Source organism: Scyliorhinus torazame, chromosome 5 (assembly GCF_047496885.1).
Source record: "Scyliorhinus torazame isolate Kashiwa2021f chromosome 5, sScyTor2.1, whole genome shotgun sequence".
NCBI classification, from domain to species: Eukaryota; Metazoa; Chordata; class Chondrichthyes; order Carcharhiniformes; family Scyliorhinidae; genus Scyliorhinus; species Scyliorhinus torazame.
Window position 1 is genome coordinate 210,401,411 of NC_092711.1, and position 17,966 is coordinate 210,419,376.

Sequence of the window (17,966 nt, forward strand, 5' to 3'; positions counted from 1 at the left end):
TCTCAGCCACAGACACTATTTCAGAAATGGTTGTCCCTGATTGCAGTGCATTCCACAGATTCCCACAGACCATATCATGACACACCACCAGCCCTGTCATTTCTGTCCAACCTCATTTATTTAATTAGTCAACGAGTTTAACATTTGCACAGCTAAGATAACAGAAAGTTGCCCAGTTTAGAGTCAATGAAGAAAACTTACCAACTACTGGAGGCTGAAAAAAAGTAGAAAAAGACACACCCCTTCTCCCCGAATTGCACCGAATTCCACCTGATTCAAATTCCAAACAATAGTGTCTACGTCTCACTCTGCCACAATCGCTGGACGCGATTTTTCCATAATGTAGTGCCCAATGTCGATACCATTGTGGCAAGAGCATTGCAGGAGAGGCCCAAACCAGGCTTCATGTGGGGCGTACAACTGCGCGAGTCACCTGACCATCACTAGCATGATCCAGGTAAAGATCTTTAAATGAGCTATTAGGCTCAACTAAATATGCACGGCTGAGTTGTGGCTGCATTCTCCCAGCCCCCAAGAGTCATTGGTCATACCGGCGAGGCCTCACTGGGCGATAATTAGTACTTGTCTCCACAAGTGCAGATCTGACATGATGGCCACTCAGTGGTCTTGGAGGCCTTGGAGCCCCCCGGGTGGTCAGGGACAGGGCAGAGCAGTGCACTGGCACTGTCCCTGGCAATGGGGAACCCTGGCAATGCCAACCTGTCATTGCCAGGTTACCAGGTTGGCACTGACAAGGTAACATGGGCAATGCCCAGGTGCCAGGCTGGCACTGCCATGGTACGCGCCTGAAGGGGCCAAGCCCTGGAGTGCGGGTAGGCAGGGACAGAATGAAGGTTGGAGGTTGGGGGGGAGGGGGGGACGTAAAAGGGTGCTCCTGAAAGGGGAGGGCCATCAGCCACCCCATAGCGGTATGCTCACTTTTGGGGGTTGTGCGATGTCCTGATGCCCACAAGGATGGATGGGTGTGGGGCAAGGTCAACCTCATGCCTGTGTAGTGGGGTGGGGCTCATGCTAAATTTTATTGATAGAGGGGTTGGTCCTTGGGATGTTGCCCTTGTCTGCGGGGGAGTTTGCCTTGTCCATGGGTGGAGGGAGTGGAGGAACCAAGCTCACTTTGAGATCCGGGCAAACTTTCAAAACTGCGTACCGGTCTGACTGGTGAGTTTAATTCCCCATTGCAGTGTGGATTTCAAAGTGAGGGATTGACAAGTGAGAAACTCCCCAAGGCCCAAAGAAATGACTAAGGGTGGGATTCTCTGACCCCGGCCGCCTGGATTTCATTCCACGATGAGACGGTGATTAGGGCATTGGGACAAAATTGGGATCAGTGCCTGGCACTGACTCAAATGCCATGCTCCAAACCCAGACTGACGGTGTGAATGAGCCCAAGGCCACAGGCCAGCAGGATTATGTAAATAAATGTAAATGGGTGTAATGGCCCATTGCCTTTAATACAGTGAACCCAGCACCCTATGCTCCACCCTCCCATGGTTCTCCAGTCCCTGTGAGGGCCACCACGCCAGGGCCACAATGATAGAGACCATCCGAGCCCATCCGTGGCTCAACCCCCACCCGCACCACAAATCGGGCCCGTATTTCCCCCTCTCACCCTATGCTGCACATCAGCCCCAAACCCCTGGATTGTCTGAGTGCCCCCCCCCACCCACAAGTATGGGGGTGACCGACCCACCCCTTCACAGGGACCTCTGTAATAGGGGATCCCCACAGGGACTCCTGTGATTGGGGGGTCTCCCCACAGGCACCCCCTGACTAAAAGGGACCCCCAGGGACCCTCTGACTAGCAGATCCCCCACCGTGGACCCCCCCCACTAAAAGGACCTCCCTGGACCCACTGACTAAGGGACCCCCCCCCAACAGACCACTCCCCCTGCAGAAAAGGAAGGTAAGTGCAGTGAAAGCCCATACTTGAGTGATTGGAATGCACTTAGCGCTTGGAATGCACTTAGCTTTCTTTGATGTGGTCAATTTTGTAAATCAGTGCAGCTCCAACAATATTCTAGATATTAAACACCATCCAAGACAAAGCAATCCATCCATCTATCAGTTTAAATATTCAATTCCACCACCACCAGCATACAGTGTGTGTGCCATCTGTAAGATGTCCTGTTGCATATCACCAAATCATGTTCAACAACAGCTCGCAAACATTTGGTCCTCCAGCTGGGAGGACAAGGGCAGCAGATACATGGGAACACAACCACATATAAGTTCCTCTCCATGCCACACACCATCTTGACTTAGAATTATATCACTGTTCCTAGAACTACAATCCTAACCACACTGTGGGTGCACCTGCACCACATGGATTGCAGCGGTTAAAGGAGGTGACACACCACTACCTTTTCAGAGGCAATTAGGTTTGGACAACAAATGCTGATGTTTTACAATTTTGTTAATTTTCCCACCCTGTTTGAAATTCTGAGCAATCTCTTCTCTGATTTAACCTGTTCATTAGTGACACTTAGCACAAGATGAACTTCTACAGTAAACAAGCTGCCCTGAAGACTGGACAAACCAAGTGATTGTGTCTCTCTGCTTCCTTGTTGTTCACAGGGGCAAACAGATTCATCAAGGACATTGAGATGATGATTGGCAAAAGGAGTTGGCTCTTCTGGCTGTGGTGGAGAGCCTGTTGGATTTATATCTCTCCATGTTTGCTGGCAGTAAGGAGATATTACATAATTGCTCGATAGATTATTGCTAACTTTTTTTTCAATGATAAATATTAGAAATATCAGTACAGCCAGGGCAGTGTTGGGGCTGCAATATGTGGGGTTTGGGAACTGTGAGGCTTATTATTATCGACAGGATGTGTCTCCACTTTGGGATGCTCCAGCTCAGAATTATTGAGCTGCTATGAACGTTGGAGACAACCTTACATATAACAGCAAAACAAGTATATTGAGATAGTTTTCTCCAGAATCAGTCACATCTTATCGGTAAGCACTGAGTCAGAAAGTGGAGAGTGTGACTGTCGGTCAACAGGATGGGACAACCTACAGGAAACATTGAAGGAGATCCCTCAGACTCGGACCACACATTGTCCCAGGTGACCATAGGTTGCTTTCCCCTATGAGGGGGAGAGCTGACTGGTGGTGATTTAACCTGAGGATCACCACACCTCTGACAAGCGGCAAGATTGTCTGGGGGCCAACAACGTTGACTTGAAAACGGCCATAATAATCACCATTCCAACGAAGGACTTAAGCTCAGATATGTTTCTGGGGGTCGGTGCCTCTTTTATTGATCTAACCTTGTCTTCCATGGGGTGCAACCCAGTAACTATTCAGTAACCCAGGTAAGCCACTTTGGTGTCCTAAAAAGTACACTTCTCCTTCTTTATGTGAACGCCAGTCTCTTGATATCTTCTCACCTCTTCCAAGTTAGCTAGGTGCGCGTTTTCCACCGATCCTGTTATCAATACATCATCCAGGTATGCTATTATATGGGGCAATCCTTGTATTAAACTTTCCATCGTTCTCGGGAATATGGCACAAGCTGACGACACATCAAAAGGCAGATGCATATACTGAAACAAACTCGTATGTGTGTGTCAATTGTAACATAACTTCAGGAAGCATCGCCCAACTCAAGCTGCTGATAGGCATGAATCATGTCTAACTTTGTATCAGACTGACCTCCAGCCAGCTTGTGTACAAGTCTTGTTTAGCTTAGCAACCCGAATCACTTTCAACGATGCAGATGGCCTTGTCTGGTTTTGCCACAGGGACTATGGGAGTTGCTTATTCTGCAAACTGGAGTGACCAGATTATTCCTAGTTCTTCTAACCTTTTCAATTCTATCTCCATCTTTTCCAACAGGCTTTGGGCAAGGATCTGGCCCTGAAAACACATAGGGCTGCCTTTGGGCCGATGTGCATCTTCGCCTGCAGGCCCTTAATTTTCCCTGGTTCATCACAAACTAGATCACTGTACTTCTTCATTCAAACAGGCCTTCTTCTTTTATTTGAAAAATTGATGTCCAATTGAATTGAATTTATTTGAGTTGGTTATGTCCCAGTAAACCTGGTCCTCAACCTAATGCAACTATCAGTGTGAGTTGGCCTGATGACTGCTGATATCTCATTGGTATGGTGGTAGTACCCATGAACTTGATGGCTCTACCATGCAGACTGCCAGTTTTGTTGATGTGCTCCTTAACCCAAAAGCTGAACCAATTAATTATTGTTCCCCTTTCACGGTGATGGATGCTCCCACCACAGTAATGAGGGCTACATTGCAATAATTTGTAGGGAAATCTAGTACACCGTGTTCTCGCGATATGCTACTGCCTTCATCGATGAGCAGGCTTGACATACTCTTACGCCAGTGCTGCAAGTGCCCCTTCCTGTGGCATGAAGTGCATTCTACTTCCTTAAATTTGCAAGCTTCTGGGGAGGGATTACCCTCGCACCGGTAACACGCAGCTTTGATCCTTGGTGTTGCATTCAGTCTCCTCAGCTGCTACATTTGGCTTCCCATTTAAAGCTGATGTCTTCACTTTTGGAGCCATTACTGACTGCAGCTTCCCGCCTAACTGATGAACTGTGCCACCATTTTGTTCATTCAGAAGCTCCTGTGCGCCCTTCTCAGCACTCACCATCATCACCGCTATCTCCAATACCTTTTTAAAATTGATATCTGTCTTCGTCCACTAACAGCCTTCTCTGGATGGCCTTACTTTGGATGATTGATGCATGACCAATTGCACAAAGACTAAAGTTGGGTACAACTGTGGCTTTATTACAGTCAGATGCGTGGCCTCCTGCTGCAGCTGGTGAAATGGCAGGGCACTGGAGGTCATGCATATTTATACAGTTCTCCGTGGACGGAGCCAGCCGGCAGGAGCTACCGGCGAACCTGTAGTGCATGGTTCTCCGATTACAGTGGTTCATCACAATGACAAAAACTAGACAATCTCTCAGCATACCGTTCAGGATGGCCCCAAAGTCACAGTGCTCTGTGACTTGCCTTTGCTTCAACTTAAAATACTGCAGGATGTCTGAGGGCTTTGGATGATAGTGTGCCTTCACCAAATTCACTATTTCCATGAATGAACTAGAATTCGGTTGCATTCGGGGTTATAAAGCCGTGGATTAGACTGGAGGCCTGGGTTCCACACGCGATTAAAAGAATTGCCTTCTCTTCCACTCCACCACTATTCCATTGGCCATAAAATAATAACCTTCACATTTTATGTACTGTGTCCAATCCTCAATCGAGGCTCAAAGTGATCTAATGGACCGAATAGAGGTGATTTTCACGCAGCACACTTCAGTTTTGCAATCTGACTTCAACCTCAATGAGTTCTGTGCTCACAGTTTTAGGACCATATGCCCTCTGCTTTATCTTCTTCGCCAATGTAAAAATCTTGGCTCACCAGCTAGCTATGAAACAACTCATGTTTACTTCCAGCATAATGGGCAGGATTCTCTGTTGGCCGATGCCGAAATCGCAAAACGCGATTGGGTGAAGAATTGGCTCTGACACCAAAATCGTAGCGGGCACCGATTTGATGCCAAATCACAATTCTCAGTGCAGCACGGTGACACAGTGGGTAGCATTGCCCACAATGTCAAAGTCCCAGGTTTGGTCCCGGCTCTGGGTCACTGTCCCATGTGGAGTTTGCACATTCTCCCCGTGTTTGCGTAGGTTTCGCCCCCCCACAACCCAAAGATGTGCAGGGTAGGTGGATTGGCCACGCTAAATTGTCCCTTAATTGGAAAAAAGAGTTGAGTACTCTTAAAAATAAATAAATAAATAAAAATAAAAATCGCAATTCTTCGTTACCTCAACAGCGGCGACAATGCATACTGGAATGCATGTACAGTAAACACCATTTGCATATCATTAGTGGGCCCGACCCGGTATTCTCCGGAGCCTCCGTGATTCTCTTCTTCCAATGGTTCATTTGTGATTTTAAACATCGTGAAACCGGTGTCGTGGCTGATGAAGGAGAGAGAGGAGGTAAGACCCAGAGAGGAGCGACCGTGGCCTGCTGGTCCGGACACTGGGTCGGCTGGCTGGGATGGGGAGGGTCCCTGCCAGGGGAGAGGAGGGAGGAGTAACGGGTGGAACAGGCCGAGCAGCTGGGGTGACCCGCGGGACTGGGGTGATGTCCAGGAACAGACCGCCATTACTGTGGCCAGATTGCTGTGTGCCACTGACCACCCACACTGATCCCTGGTTCTGCAGAGTAACACCAGTCGTATGGGCGCTCCCAACCCCGCACCCCACCCTCCACCACACACCACCCCCCCCATCGGCCGCCACCCGCCAGCGGCCCACCCAGAACAATGCCCACGGTAGCCCCTATGGAGGCTGCGGTGAGGGGAGTGCCAGCCAACAGTGCCCCTGGCATCAGGGTTGGGCGCAAAGGCTGGAGCCCCCCACAGTGCCGATCTCCGATGGGACCAGGGGTGCAGAGATGGGGGGGGGGGGGGGGACACAGAAGCAGAGCCCGCAGTGCCTACCAGGGCCACCTTGTATCTCAGTGGACCTGGTTAGGCAGGGGGGTACGCACCATGCTAACATGTCAGCCTTTGACCATCTGCAGACAATGGATATTGAGTTTCAACCAGCAATGCTGGCCGTCCTGCTAGTCGCCCTGCGGGATGTCCTGCGGCTCTATCAACTGGACTTGCTTGAGGAGGAGGAAGCTGCAGCAGCAGAGTATGCCGCTGAGGAACAGAAGGCAGTCGCCTAGGATGGAGAGCGAGTCGCCCAACAGGCCGAGGAGCAGGAGGTACCAAGGAGGTGCCGCATGAGGCCTTGTGTGTACCGCCACCACCTACACACGCTATAGAGGACCTGCCCGAATGAGCATGCCGTCGAAGACTCTGGCTAAACAGAGAGACAGTGCGACCTATCTGCCAGATGATGGCAGACATGGCAGCATGGGGGTATGGTGGAGGACACCCACTCCCAGTGGCCGCCGAGGTGATGGTTGCCTTGAACTTTTATGCGACAAGCTCCTTCCAGGTGCTAAGTGGGGGCCTGTCCGGGATCTCACAGACCCCGGTGCATAGGTGCAGCCGTGCATTCATGGAGGCCCTATATGCCCAGGTGGCTCAATACATCCATTTCAATGTGGACCGAGCCTACCAGGATGCTGGGCGGTGGGGTTCACCACCATCGACAAGAGGCCTCGGGTCCAGGGGGTGATCGATGGGATGCATGCCCCCCTCCGGGAACCTGCAGGTGATAGGCGACACAAACCAAAAGGGGTACCACTTGATGACCGTACAGCTGATATGTGATCATCAGCTACGCATCATTCATCTCTGTGCTCTATACCCAGGCAGTGTGCACAATGACTTGATCCTGGCACATTGGACGATTACAGGCATGTTCAAGACCCCCCCTCCCCGGCTGGGGGATTATCCACTGCGGTCGTGGCAGATGACACCTATCTGGAGGCAACAGACCGATTCCAACGACACCCATACAATGACCAGGACCATGATCGAGCGGTGGTTCGGCCTTCTGAAGATGTGGTTCAAGTGCCTACACCGCTCTGGAGCATGATGCTGGGAGGGTCGCCCATATCGTGGTGGCCTGCTGCGTCCTCCACAAAATCGGGCAGCAGAGGGGTGACGTGCTGGAGGAGGAGGATGAACACCAGGCCTCGTCCGATGAGGAAGATGCGGGGGGAGGTGAGTAGGGCAGAACATGCGGCCCAGGCATGCACGAGAGGTCGTACAGCGCATGCACCAAGGCCAACGTGCATGGGACACTCTGTTCGCCTGCAGGCTCACCCCCTGGGGGGAAGGGGGGATGGTGGTGAGTGGAGGGGGGGGCGGTGGCTAGGGGCATGGACACCGCATCCGAACCCCACAGACCCTCATTTCCCCCCCCCCAACCTGCAACTTCCTCTGCCGCATCATGGGGTATGGCCCGTGGATTGGCAGTAACACCGGTCTGGTCCATGGGATGGAGGATGATGGCAACCCGCTCTGCGGCGAGCTCTGGTGCTCTGCATCATATGCCAAAGTCTGACTCCTGCCCACCGTCCAGCTGGGTGATCCCTGCATGCGTGCTGGCCATTCCATCAATGGTCCCATCGGTCCCCGGGGTGGCAGTGGTGGGGACTGTCAGGGGCAGGGGAAAGGTGGGGAGTCCAGTCCACCCACAATGTATGCCCATTACGCCCTTCCCCCCGCACCCGCTCTCTGGCTAGCACAGACCAGCCCACCCCTCACACCCATCAAACAGAGCACCGAGGCAGGTTGTAACAGTAGTAACAGGTATTTAATGTGAACAAATATTTCCAGATTTGTGCCCTAACCCTATAACTAACCTGCACCCATGCCAACCTAACTTTCTGGCCGTATGAGCCCTATCGCTACGTCTCGGTGGTTCCCAGACGGTACAGCAGGAGTGGAGGTGGCCTGCTGTGATTCTCGCCCTGCGATCTGGGTCCCCATTGGCAGGCATCTTCTGGAGTGATTGGGACTGATGGGCCTGGCTGCTACTTGTTGTGTTATGTAATTTGGAATAACACAAGCTGCCACTTGATGCAGTTTTGAGTAAAAGATGCTCCAGACTTTGAAGTGAGTTCAATGTGTTTTATTGAACTATTAGCACAGTTCTCAATGAGTTTGACTCTCTGCTAATCTAAATATAGTAACTCAGTCTGACGGAACCAGCCTTGCTCTAGGCCACGTGCTGGGGTGTGATGCTGAGGATACACCCTGTCTCACTCTGTAGATGTTGGTCTGTGGACAGAGGCAGGGTGTGAGTGCCTCATTCCTTTTATAGTGAGATACCACCCCTGGTGTCCTGACTGTTCATTGGTCTTGTCCTATTCTATGTGTTCATTAGCTGCATGTTTTCATAACATGACACTACTCAGGGTGTCCTGGGTGTCGTGGTGCTGCCCCATTCTGCCCTCTCCCCTCCGGATGCACCGGGGACAGGAAGGGGACAGTCCGAGGTGCTGTGGTATTCCGGTGACTCCCCCTGCGGGAGTCACCGGCACGGCACTATCACCTCCTCCTCTCTCTTGATGCCCGATGGTGCCGTGGATGCGAACGGAGCTATCCCCAAAGGCTCCCACGCCACCTGGCACTGCCAGTCCTGGAGGCCCTCTCTAGTCTCGACCAGGGTCCGCACGCTCGCGGCCATGGAGCACATGGAATGGACCGTCTCCGTCTGGGATTGCGCCACATCACTCTGCGACTGTGCCACATTCTTTTGAGTTTATGTCACATCAACCAATGACTGGGTCACCTCCCTCTGCTTCTGCGCCACGTCAGCCAGCCCCTGGGCAATGCTGCCAAAGTTCCCAGCCATGGCATGCTGAGACCGGGACTCGGTCAGAAGAGGCATCGCAATGTCCAAGTGGCTCTGGCACGTGGTCGCGTGTGAATCGGCAACCCTGTCCTGGGCCTCTGCCAGCGCTTGCACAGAATGCCCCAGCCCTTCGACATGCTGATCCACAGCCATAACCAATGTCTCCACCGCGGACGCCACCCAGAAGAGTTGGCCTGGGTGGCACGCATTGTCGGCACCACCTCCTCCTGTTGCACGCGGTTGGACTCCTCCACCTGCACCTACAGGTACTGGATGCTCACTGACACCCCGTCTTGTAATCCCTGGCTCTGCGACAGCATCTCCACTATAGATGGGACTGTCTGTTCCAGAAGCCCGAGACCTGGCTGGCAGGTAGTTCCTCGGGTCCGTCTGCCCTCCGACTGTCCGCCTCCTCGGACGTACCTACCGCCGCCTGCTCTACCGGATCAGCTGAGTGGTGCGCACCAGACATTGTCACAGGAGCCTCCTCACTAAAGTGACCAACCGTGATGAGTGTCTTTTGATTGGTGGAGGGTGTTGGAGATAGCTGTGATGGGAAATCCGTGTCATCTTCCAACTTGAGCTCCGGGGTCTCCTGGGTCTTGGGCGGAGGGGTGGTGTCCAGGCTGCTATCCCCGTCACTGCTTGAGTCATGGGGGGGGCTCCGCCCGTAGAACTGGCTGGCGGAGGGGGACGCCAGAGGGACCCTGTAAGCCACAAGGCAAGAAGGATGATTAGACCGCAGGCCGGGGGTGGTGGGGTGGGGGGGCGGGGTGGGAGTGATGGTGATGTGAGAGTGACAATGATAGCGGCGTGAGAGTGGGGGTGAGGGTGGTGTTGCGGGGGAGGGGGCAACCACAACTAAGTAGGGGGTCTCACTTCCTCGTCCGCGGCCGAGCTTCCTCTCATGGACCTTTCTTTCTCCGATCCACCGACCACGTCCATGGCCCTCTGCTCTGTCATGGTGAGGGGCCGCAGGTCCGGGGCGGTGTCCCTGGTGTCTCCTCCCACTCCCGGTGGTTGTGCGGGGCCTTCTCCTGGAGTCGGTGGGGCAAACAGAAAACAACAGCATTAGACAGCCTGATGCATGCAACCCAGGGCACCCAGCCATGGCGGCCTGTATGGGTGCTGGCATATAGTGCAGGGTTTCTGTATGGCTGCCCTCCGGGTGGATGGGGGGGTTGGGTTATGGGCGTGTGGGATGCGTGTTACTGCCAGTGGCACAGTGCTGCCTACTCACACCGGCCAACCTGATGAGGTTGTGCCGTTTTTTACGGCACTGCTGGCCGGTCCGGACAGTGTTGGCCACGGTGCTGACGGCCTCTGCCACCTGCGCCCAGGCATGACGAACGGCGGCAGCTGGCAGCCTCCTTCCCGTGCCGGAGTACAGGGTCATCCACCTCTCATAGACAGTGAATGGTAGAACCCTCAAGAGTGTTGACAGTCAGAGAGATCTAGGTGCACATGTCCACAGGTCACTGAAAGGAGCAACACAGGTAGTGAAGGTAGTCAAGAAGGCATACGGCATGCTTGCCTTCATTGGTCGGGGCATTGAGTATAAGAATTGGCAAGTCATGTTGCAGCTGTATAGAACCTTAGTTAGAACACTTGGAGTCTCGTATTCAATTCTGGTCGCCACACTACCAGAAGGATGTGGAGGCTTTAGAGAGGGTGCGAAAGGGATTTACCAGGATGTTGCCTGGTATGGACGGCATTAGCTATGAGGAGCGGTTGAATAAACTCGGTTTGGTCTCACTGGAACGACGGAGGGTGAGGGGAGACCTGATAGAGGTCTACAAAATTATGAGGGGCATAGACAGAGTGGATAGTCAGAGGCTTTTTCCCAGGGTAGAGGGGTCAATTACTGGGGGGGCATGGGTTTAAGGTGCGAGGGGCAAGGTTTAGAGGAGATGTACGAGGCAGGTTTTTTACACAGAGGGTAGTGGGTGCCTGGAACTCGCTGCCGGAGGAGGTGGTGGAAGCAGGGACAATAGTGACATTTAAGGGGCATCTTGACAAATACATGAATAGGATGGGAAAGAGGGATACGGACCCAGGAAGTGTAGAAGAATTTAGGTTAGACGGACAGCATGGTCGGCACAGGCTTGGAGGGCCGAAGGGCCTGTTCCTGTGCTATACATTTCTTTGTTCATTGTTCTTTGTTCTCTCCTCCACTGGATCCAAAAGGGTCTCCAGCTCAGCATCAGGAAACTTCGAGGCTGCTCTCCTCGTTGCCATTTTGTTGGTTGGCATGGTGTGTGTGGGGAGTGTAGTGTGAATATGCGGCTGCAACTTGTCAGCCTTCTGAGTGTCAATCGCGGAACCGGCAAATCCGCCACCGTTTCTCATTAGAATCAAAACTGTTCCACGTGGCTCCGGTGCTAGCCCCGTAACAGTTGCAAAATCGGTCCAGGTGAGGCGCCAGTTTTGCTGTCGTGAAAGTCCACGAATTCTGCATTGACGTCAACACTTGGTTTCAGAAACAGAGAATGCCGCCCATTATCTTGCAGCTTTGTGGCTACCAGTCAACGTCCCGAATCAATCTGAGGCAAAAGGCCGTGCTTGCGAGGGTGAACTCCCCACCCTGGTTCCCCCATCAGCTGAACGCCCTTAATGGGGCCAGACAGTAGAGTATCCTGATTCCCAGGCTCCGAATACCTTGAGAACCCGCTCCAACCTAAGAGACCAACATATCGTATTCCCAAATTCTGGAGTAACCATCACCAGTCCCCAGGTTTCCCACATGGCGCTGTGATTCCCCAGAGGAGGCTATTCTTTTAAGGAAATACAGTCTGTTCTTATGCTACGATCCCAGTGTCACTGGGACCTAATGAATACATAGGGGACAAGTTTAGCTGAGGACACATTTGCTTATAACTTTTTAGTTCTTTGCCTCTGTTCTGCAATTGCATTTCTGGAAGAGTCAGTATGTCCTTTTTTTATTCTGTCATGGAGTGTGGGCTTTGCGATCAATTCAGTATTAATTCAGGCAAAACCTTTTCACTCAGAGCATGAGTAGAGCATGGAACTGCTACAGAGGGAAGTTGAGGCAAAGAAACTAGAAATGTATGTGATGTACCATCAATGAACACAAAACGAGTAGTGAACGTAACTGAGGCTTTAATAGACTAAACAGAAAGCCCCCTGGCCTCTGATCCCGAACTGGGTCAGAGGTGGAGACCAGCCACCTTTATACCGAGGGGAGGCGGACCCATCGGGCAGTGGTTTACCATATTACATGTAATACAGTAGCCGTTTACCACAATACACATATTATATACTACAGTGGTTTACCACATTCACCCCCTGTTACAAAAAGAATCCAGCGGGGGTGAAGTGGACTTAAAGATCAAGTCTGTCGGCGGGCCTTGACCTTCCGCCGTGATCACCTCAGTTCCGACTGTGGTGTGGGCACCGGTGTCGAGACCTGCGCGTCCGGGAATGTGTTGTACTCCTCTTCACCCAGTAGTTGAGTCGGTGGAGGGAGCGGCGGTGTATGGGCGGGGGTGGTGGTGATGGTTGCTGGTGGGCTTGCGGGTGCCAGTTCTTGAGGTAGCTGGGTAGTGGTGCTGGGACACGGTGTAGGGTTGGGGGTGGTGGTGATGGTCGCTGGGGAACCTGCAGGTGCCAAATCCCGGAGGGAGACTGAGTTCTGTCGCCCGTGATGATGTGCCACATAGACATATTGTGGATTGGCATGGAGAAGCAGGACCTTCTTGACGAGGGGATCTGATTAATGACTCCTCGCATGCTTCCGGAGGAGGACGGGCCCTGGGACTGTCAGCCAGGACAGGAGCGATACCCCGAAGGTGGACCTCCTGGGGAAGGCAAACATACGTTCCTGAGGGGTCTCATTGGTGGCAGTGCGCAGGAGCGACCAGATAGAGTGGAGCGCATCGGAGAGGACCTCCTTCCTGCGGGAGACTGGGAAACGTCTAAACCATAGGGCCAGGAGGACGGCCTTGCAGACCACCGCGTTCTCCCTCTCCACCTGTCCGTTGCCCCGGGGGTTGTAGCTGGTCGTCCTGCTGGAGGCAATTCCCTTGCGAAGCAGGAACTGACGCAACTCGTCGCTCATGAAGGAGGAGCCCCGATCGCTATGGATGTAGGTGGGGAACCTGAACAAGGTGAAAAGACTGTGCAGGGCCTTGATGACGGTGATATGTCATGTCAGGGCATGGATAGCAAAGGGGAATCTTGAGTATTCGTCAACAATGTTGAGGAAGTGCACGTTACGGTCAGTGGAGGGGGCCTTTTGAAGTCGATGCTGAGGCGCTCAGAGGGGCGAGAGGCCTTTACCAGGTGCGCTCTGTCTGGCCGATAGAAGTGTGGTTTGCACTCCGCGCAGACCTGGCAGTCCCTGGTCATGGAGTAAGGCAGGTTGCGAGCCTTGATAAAGTGAAAAAAATGGGTAACTCCCGGGTGACAGAGGTCATTGTGGAGGGCCTGGTCGGTCTACTTGTGCGCTGGCACATGTACCGTGGGATAGGGCATCTGGGGGCTCATTGAGCTTCCCAGGTCGATACAAGATATCGTAATTGTAGGTGGAGAGCTCGATCCTCCACCTCAGACCCTTTTCGTTCTTGATTTTGCCCCGCTGTGTATTGTTAAACATGAAGGCAACCGACCGTTGGTCAGTGAGGAGAGTGAATCGCCTGCCCGCCAGGTGTCCAATGTCGCAGAGCAAAGTCCCCGCATTGCTCACCACCTGGAACAGAATGGGCTCGTCCACAGCATGCACCGCGGCTTTGGCAATATCTGCCTAGATGCGGTTGAAGGCCAGGCAGGCCTCAGCCGTCAGGGGAAAAATTGTGGATTTAAGAAGTGGATGGGCCTTGTCCGCATAATTGGGGATCCACTGGGCATAGTAAGTGAAGAACCCCACACATCTCTTCAGGGCCTTGGGGCAGTGGGGGAGGGGGGGGGGGGGGTTCCAGGAGGGGGGGCGCATACGATCAGGGTCGGGCCCTAGGACTTTGTTTTCCACAACGTAGCCAAGGATGGCTAGGCGGGTTGTGCGGAAAACGCATTTCTCCTTATTGTAGCTGAGGTTCAGCAGTTTAGCAGTGTGGAGGAAGTGCCGGAGGTTTTCGTCATGGTCCTGCTGGTCATGGGCGCAGATGGTGACATTATCTAAGTACGGGAACGTGGCCCGCAGCCCGTACTGGTCAATTTCCTCTCCCAACTCCTCCTCCCACTTACCTTTTACCTCCACCACCGAGGCCTCCTCCTCCTCCTGCATCACCTGGTAAGTTTCCGAGATCTTCCCCACTCCCACCCACACCCCCTAGAGCACCCTGTCCTGTACTGTGTGTGGCCGTAGCCGCAGGAATTCCACCACCTGCCGTCTGGCGAATGCCCTTACCTGTAAGTACCTGAAGGTGTTCCCGGGGGGGAGCCCGTACTTCTCCTCCAGCTCACCTAGGCTCGCAAACTTCCCGTCCACAAACAGGTCCCCCAACTTTCGTATCCCTGCCCTGTGCCACCCCGCAAACCCTCCACCTGTTCTTCCTGGGACGAACCGGTGGTTCCCCCTAATGGGGTTCCTGCCGAGGCCCCCACTTCCCCCCTGTGCAGCCTCCACTGCCCCCAAAGTTTGAGGGCAGCTCGTGGTATACCTCCTTGGAGGGAGTGGCAGCGGCGCCGTTGCCAGCGCCCCCAGACTCGTACCCACACAAGACGCCATCTCCAGCCTCTTCCATGCAGCCCCTCCCCCTCCATCACCCACTTGCCCACCATCGTCGCATTGGCAGCCCAGTAGTATCCACAGAGGTTGGGCAGCGCCAGTCCCCCCCTATCTCTACTCCACTCCAGTAACACCCATCTCACCCTCGGAGTCCCTCGCGCCCACACAAACCCCATTATACTCCTGTTACCCCGCCTGAAAAAAGCCTTCGGGGAGGCACTGGAACAGGAACAAAAACCTTGGGAGCACCGTCATTTTGATTGACTGCACCCTACCCGCCAAGGACAGCGGCAACAAGTTCCACCTCTTGAACTCCTCCTCCATTTGCTCCACCAGCCTTGTAAAATTAAGCCTATGCAGGGCCCCCCAGTTCCTGGCCACCTGGACTCCCAGATACCTGAAGCTCCTCTCCGCCTTTTTGAGTGGGAGATCGCCAATCCGCCTCTCCTGGTCCCCTGGATGAACTACGAACAGCTCGCTCTTCCCCATGTTGAGCTTGGACCCCGAAAAGTCCCCGAATTCCCTAAGAATCCTCATTACCTCCGGCATTTCTCCCACCGGGTCCGCCACATACAGCAGGAGGTCGTCCGCATAAGGTGACACCCTATGCTCCTCCCCACCCCGCACCAACCCCCTCCAGTTCCTTGACTCCCTCAGTGCCATAGCCAGGGGTTCAATCGCCAGTGCGAAGAGCAGGGGGGATAAGGGACACCCCTGCCTCGTCCCTCGGTGCAACCGAACATACTCGGACCTCCTCCTGTTTACGACTATGGAGGAAAGGATCTGCGGCACACAATCCTCAATCCTCGTGGCTAAGACCTTCGCCAACACCTCGGCATCTACATTTAGCAAGGAAATCGGCCTGTAAGACCCACACTGCAGGGGATCCTTGTCCCGCTTCAGGATCAAGGAGATCAGTGCCCGGGACATCGTCGGGGGCAAGGCCCCCCCTCCCTTGCCTCATTGAAGGTCCTAACTAACAGCGGGCCCAACTGGCCCATATATTTTTTATAGAATTCGACCGGGAAACTGTCCGGCCCCGGTGCCTTCCCCGCCTGCATGCTTCCTATCCCTTTGATCAGCTCCTCCAGCCCAATCGGGGCCCCCAATCCCACCACCAGTCCCCCTTCCATCTTTGGATACCTCAACTGGTCCAGGAAGCGGCCCATCCCTCCCTCCTCCCGTGGGGGCTTGAATCGGTACAATTCCTCATAGAAGTCCCGGAAGACCCCATTGATGCCAGCTCCACTCCGCACCACACTCCCTCCCCTGTCCTTAACTCCCCGATCTCCCTAGCTGTGTCCCGCTTCCGAAGCTGATGCGCCAGCATCCGGCTTGCCTTTTCTCCATAGTCGTAAATCGCCCCCTGGGCCATGCTCCACTGCACCTCCGCCTTCCTGGTGGTCACCAGGCCAAATTCGGCCTGGAGGCTACGCCTCTTCCTCAACAATCCTTCCTCGGGCTCCTCCGCAAACCTCCTGACTACCCTCACCATCTCCCCCACCAGCCTCTCCCTCTCCCCCCCCCCGCTCCCTCCGCTCCTTGTGGGCACTAATGGAGATCAGCTCTCCCCTCACCACCGCCTTCAGTGCCTCCCATATCATCCCCACTCGGACCTCCCCGTTGTCTTTGGTCTCCATGTACCTCTCTATACTTCCTCGGACCCGCTCACTCACATCCTCGTCCGCCAACAGCCCCACCTCCAAGCGCCACAGCGGGCGCTGGTCCCTCTCCTCCCCCATCTCCAAGTCCACCCAATGCGGGGCGTGGTCCGAAATGGCTATTTCCGAATACTCAGTATCCTCTACTCTCGCTATCAACGCCCTACTCAAGATGAAAAAGTCGATTTGGTAATAAGCCTTATGGACATGTGAGAAGAATGAAAATTCCCTAGCCCCTGGCCTTGCAAATCTCCAAGGGTCTACCCCTCCTATCTGGTTCATAAACCCCCTCAGCACTCTAGCCGCCGCCGGCTTCCGACCTGTCCTAGACCTGGAGCAATCCAGTGCCGGATCCAGCACCTTGTTAAAGTCTCCCCCCATTAATCAGGCCCCCACTTCCAAGTCTGGGATCCGACCCAACATCCGCCGCATGAAACCCACATCGTCCCAGTTCGGAGCATACACATTGACCAGTACCACCCTCTCTTCCTGCAACTTACCACTTACCATTATGTACCTGCCACCATTATCTGCCACAATGCTCGACGCCTCAAACGACACCTTCTTTCCCACCAAGATCGCCACCCCTCGATCTTTGGCATCCAGCCCCGAGTGAAACACCTGACGTACCCACCCTTTCCTCAGTCTTACCTGGTCTGCCACCTTCAGGTGTGTCTCCTGAAGCATAACCACATCCGCATTGAGCCCCTTCAGGTGCGCGAACACGTGGGCCCGCTTAACCGGCCCATTCAGTCCCCTTACATTCCAGGTTATCAGCCGGAACTGGGGGCTACCCGCCCCCCTCCCCTGCCGACTGGCCTTTACCCCTCCTCGGCCCACACCCGGCCCGTTCTCCACAGCGGCATACCCCCGTCACGACCCCCCCCCCCCCCCCACTCGCTCCAGCTCCTCCTTGACCATAGCAGCAGCAACTCGATTCCCCCCCCTCGGCTAGGACCCAACCTAGCTGATTTACTCCCCCCATTGCACTTCCGCAAGTCAGCTGACTCCTGCTGACCCCGGCCACGCCCTCCTCTCCTTCGACTCCTCCCATTGTGTGGCACACCCTCCTCTCCCATCCCCATCCATAGGCTCTCCCCCTCCCCCTTCTGTTCTAAGCACGGGAAACAACCCTCGCTTCCCCGCCCCGGCCCCACCCCCTCCAGTCTTCAGCGTGGGAAAAAGCCCGCGCTTTCCACCGACCAGGCCCCACCACCTCTGACGCAGCTCCTTTTACAGACCCGGTCCCCTCACCCCTGACTCAGGCCTCCCCCTCCCGCGTGG

General features: G+C 54.2%; 1 protein-coding gene across 1 annotated transcript in view; it reads left to right on the forward strand.

The window, feature by feature from the left end:
* Positions 1 to 17,966, forward strand: part of LOC140418105 (sodium- and chloride-dependent neutral and basic amino acid transporter B(0+)-like) — a 271,390-nt gene that overhangs the window by 240,822 nt on the left and 12,602 nt on the right. The window contains exon 13 of the mRNA XM_072501524.1: positions 2,596 to 2,705. Coding sequence (XP_072357625.1) covers positions 2,596 to 2,705 — 110 coding nt within the window. The remainder of the gene's footprint in view (positions 1 to 2,595; positions 2,706 to 17,966) is intronic.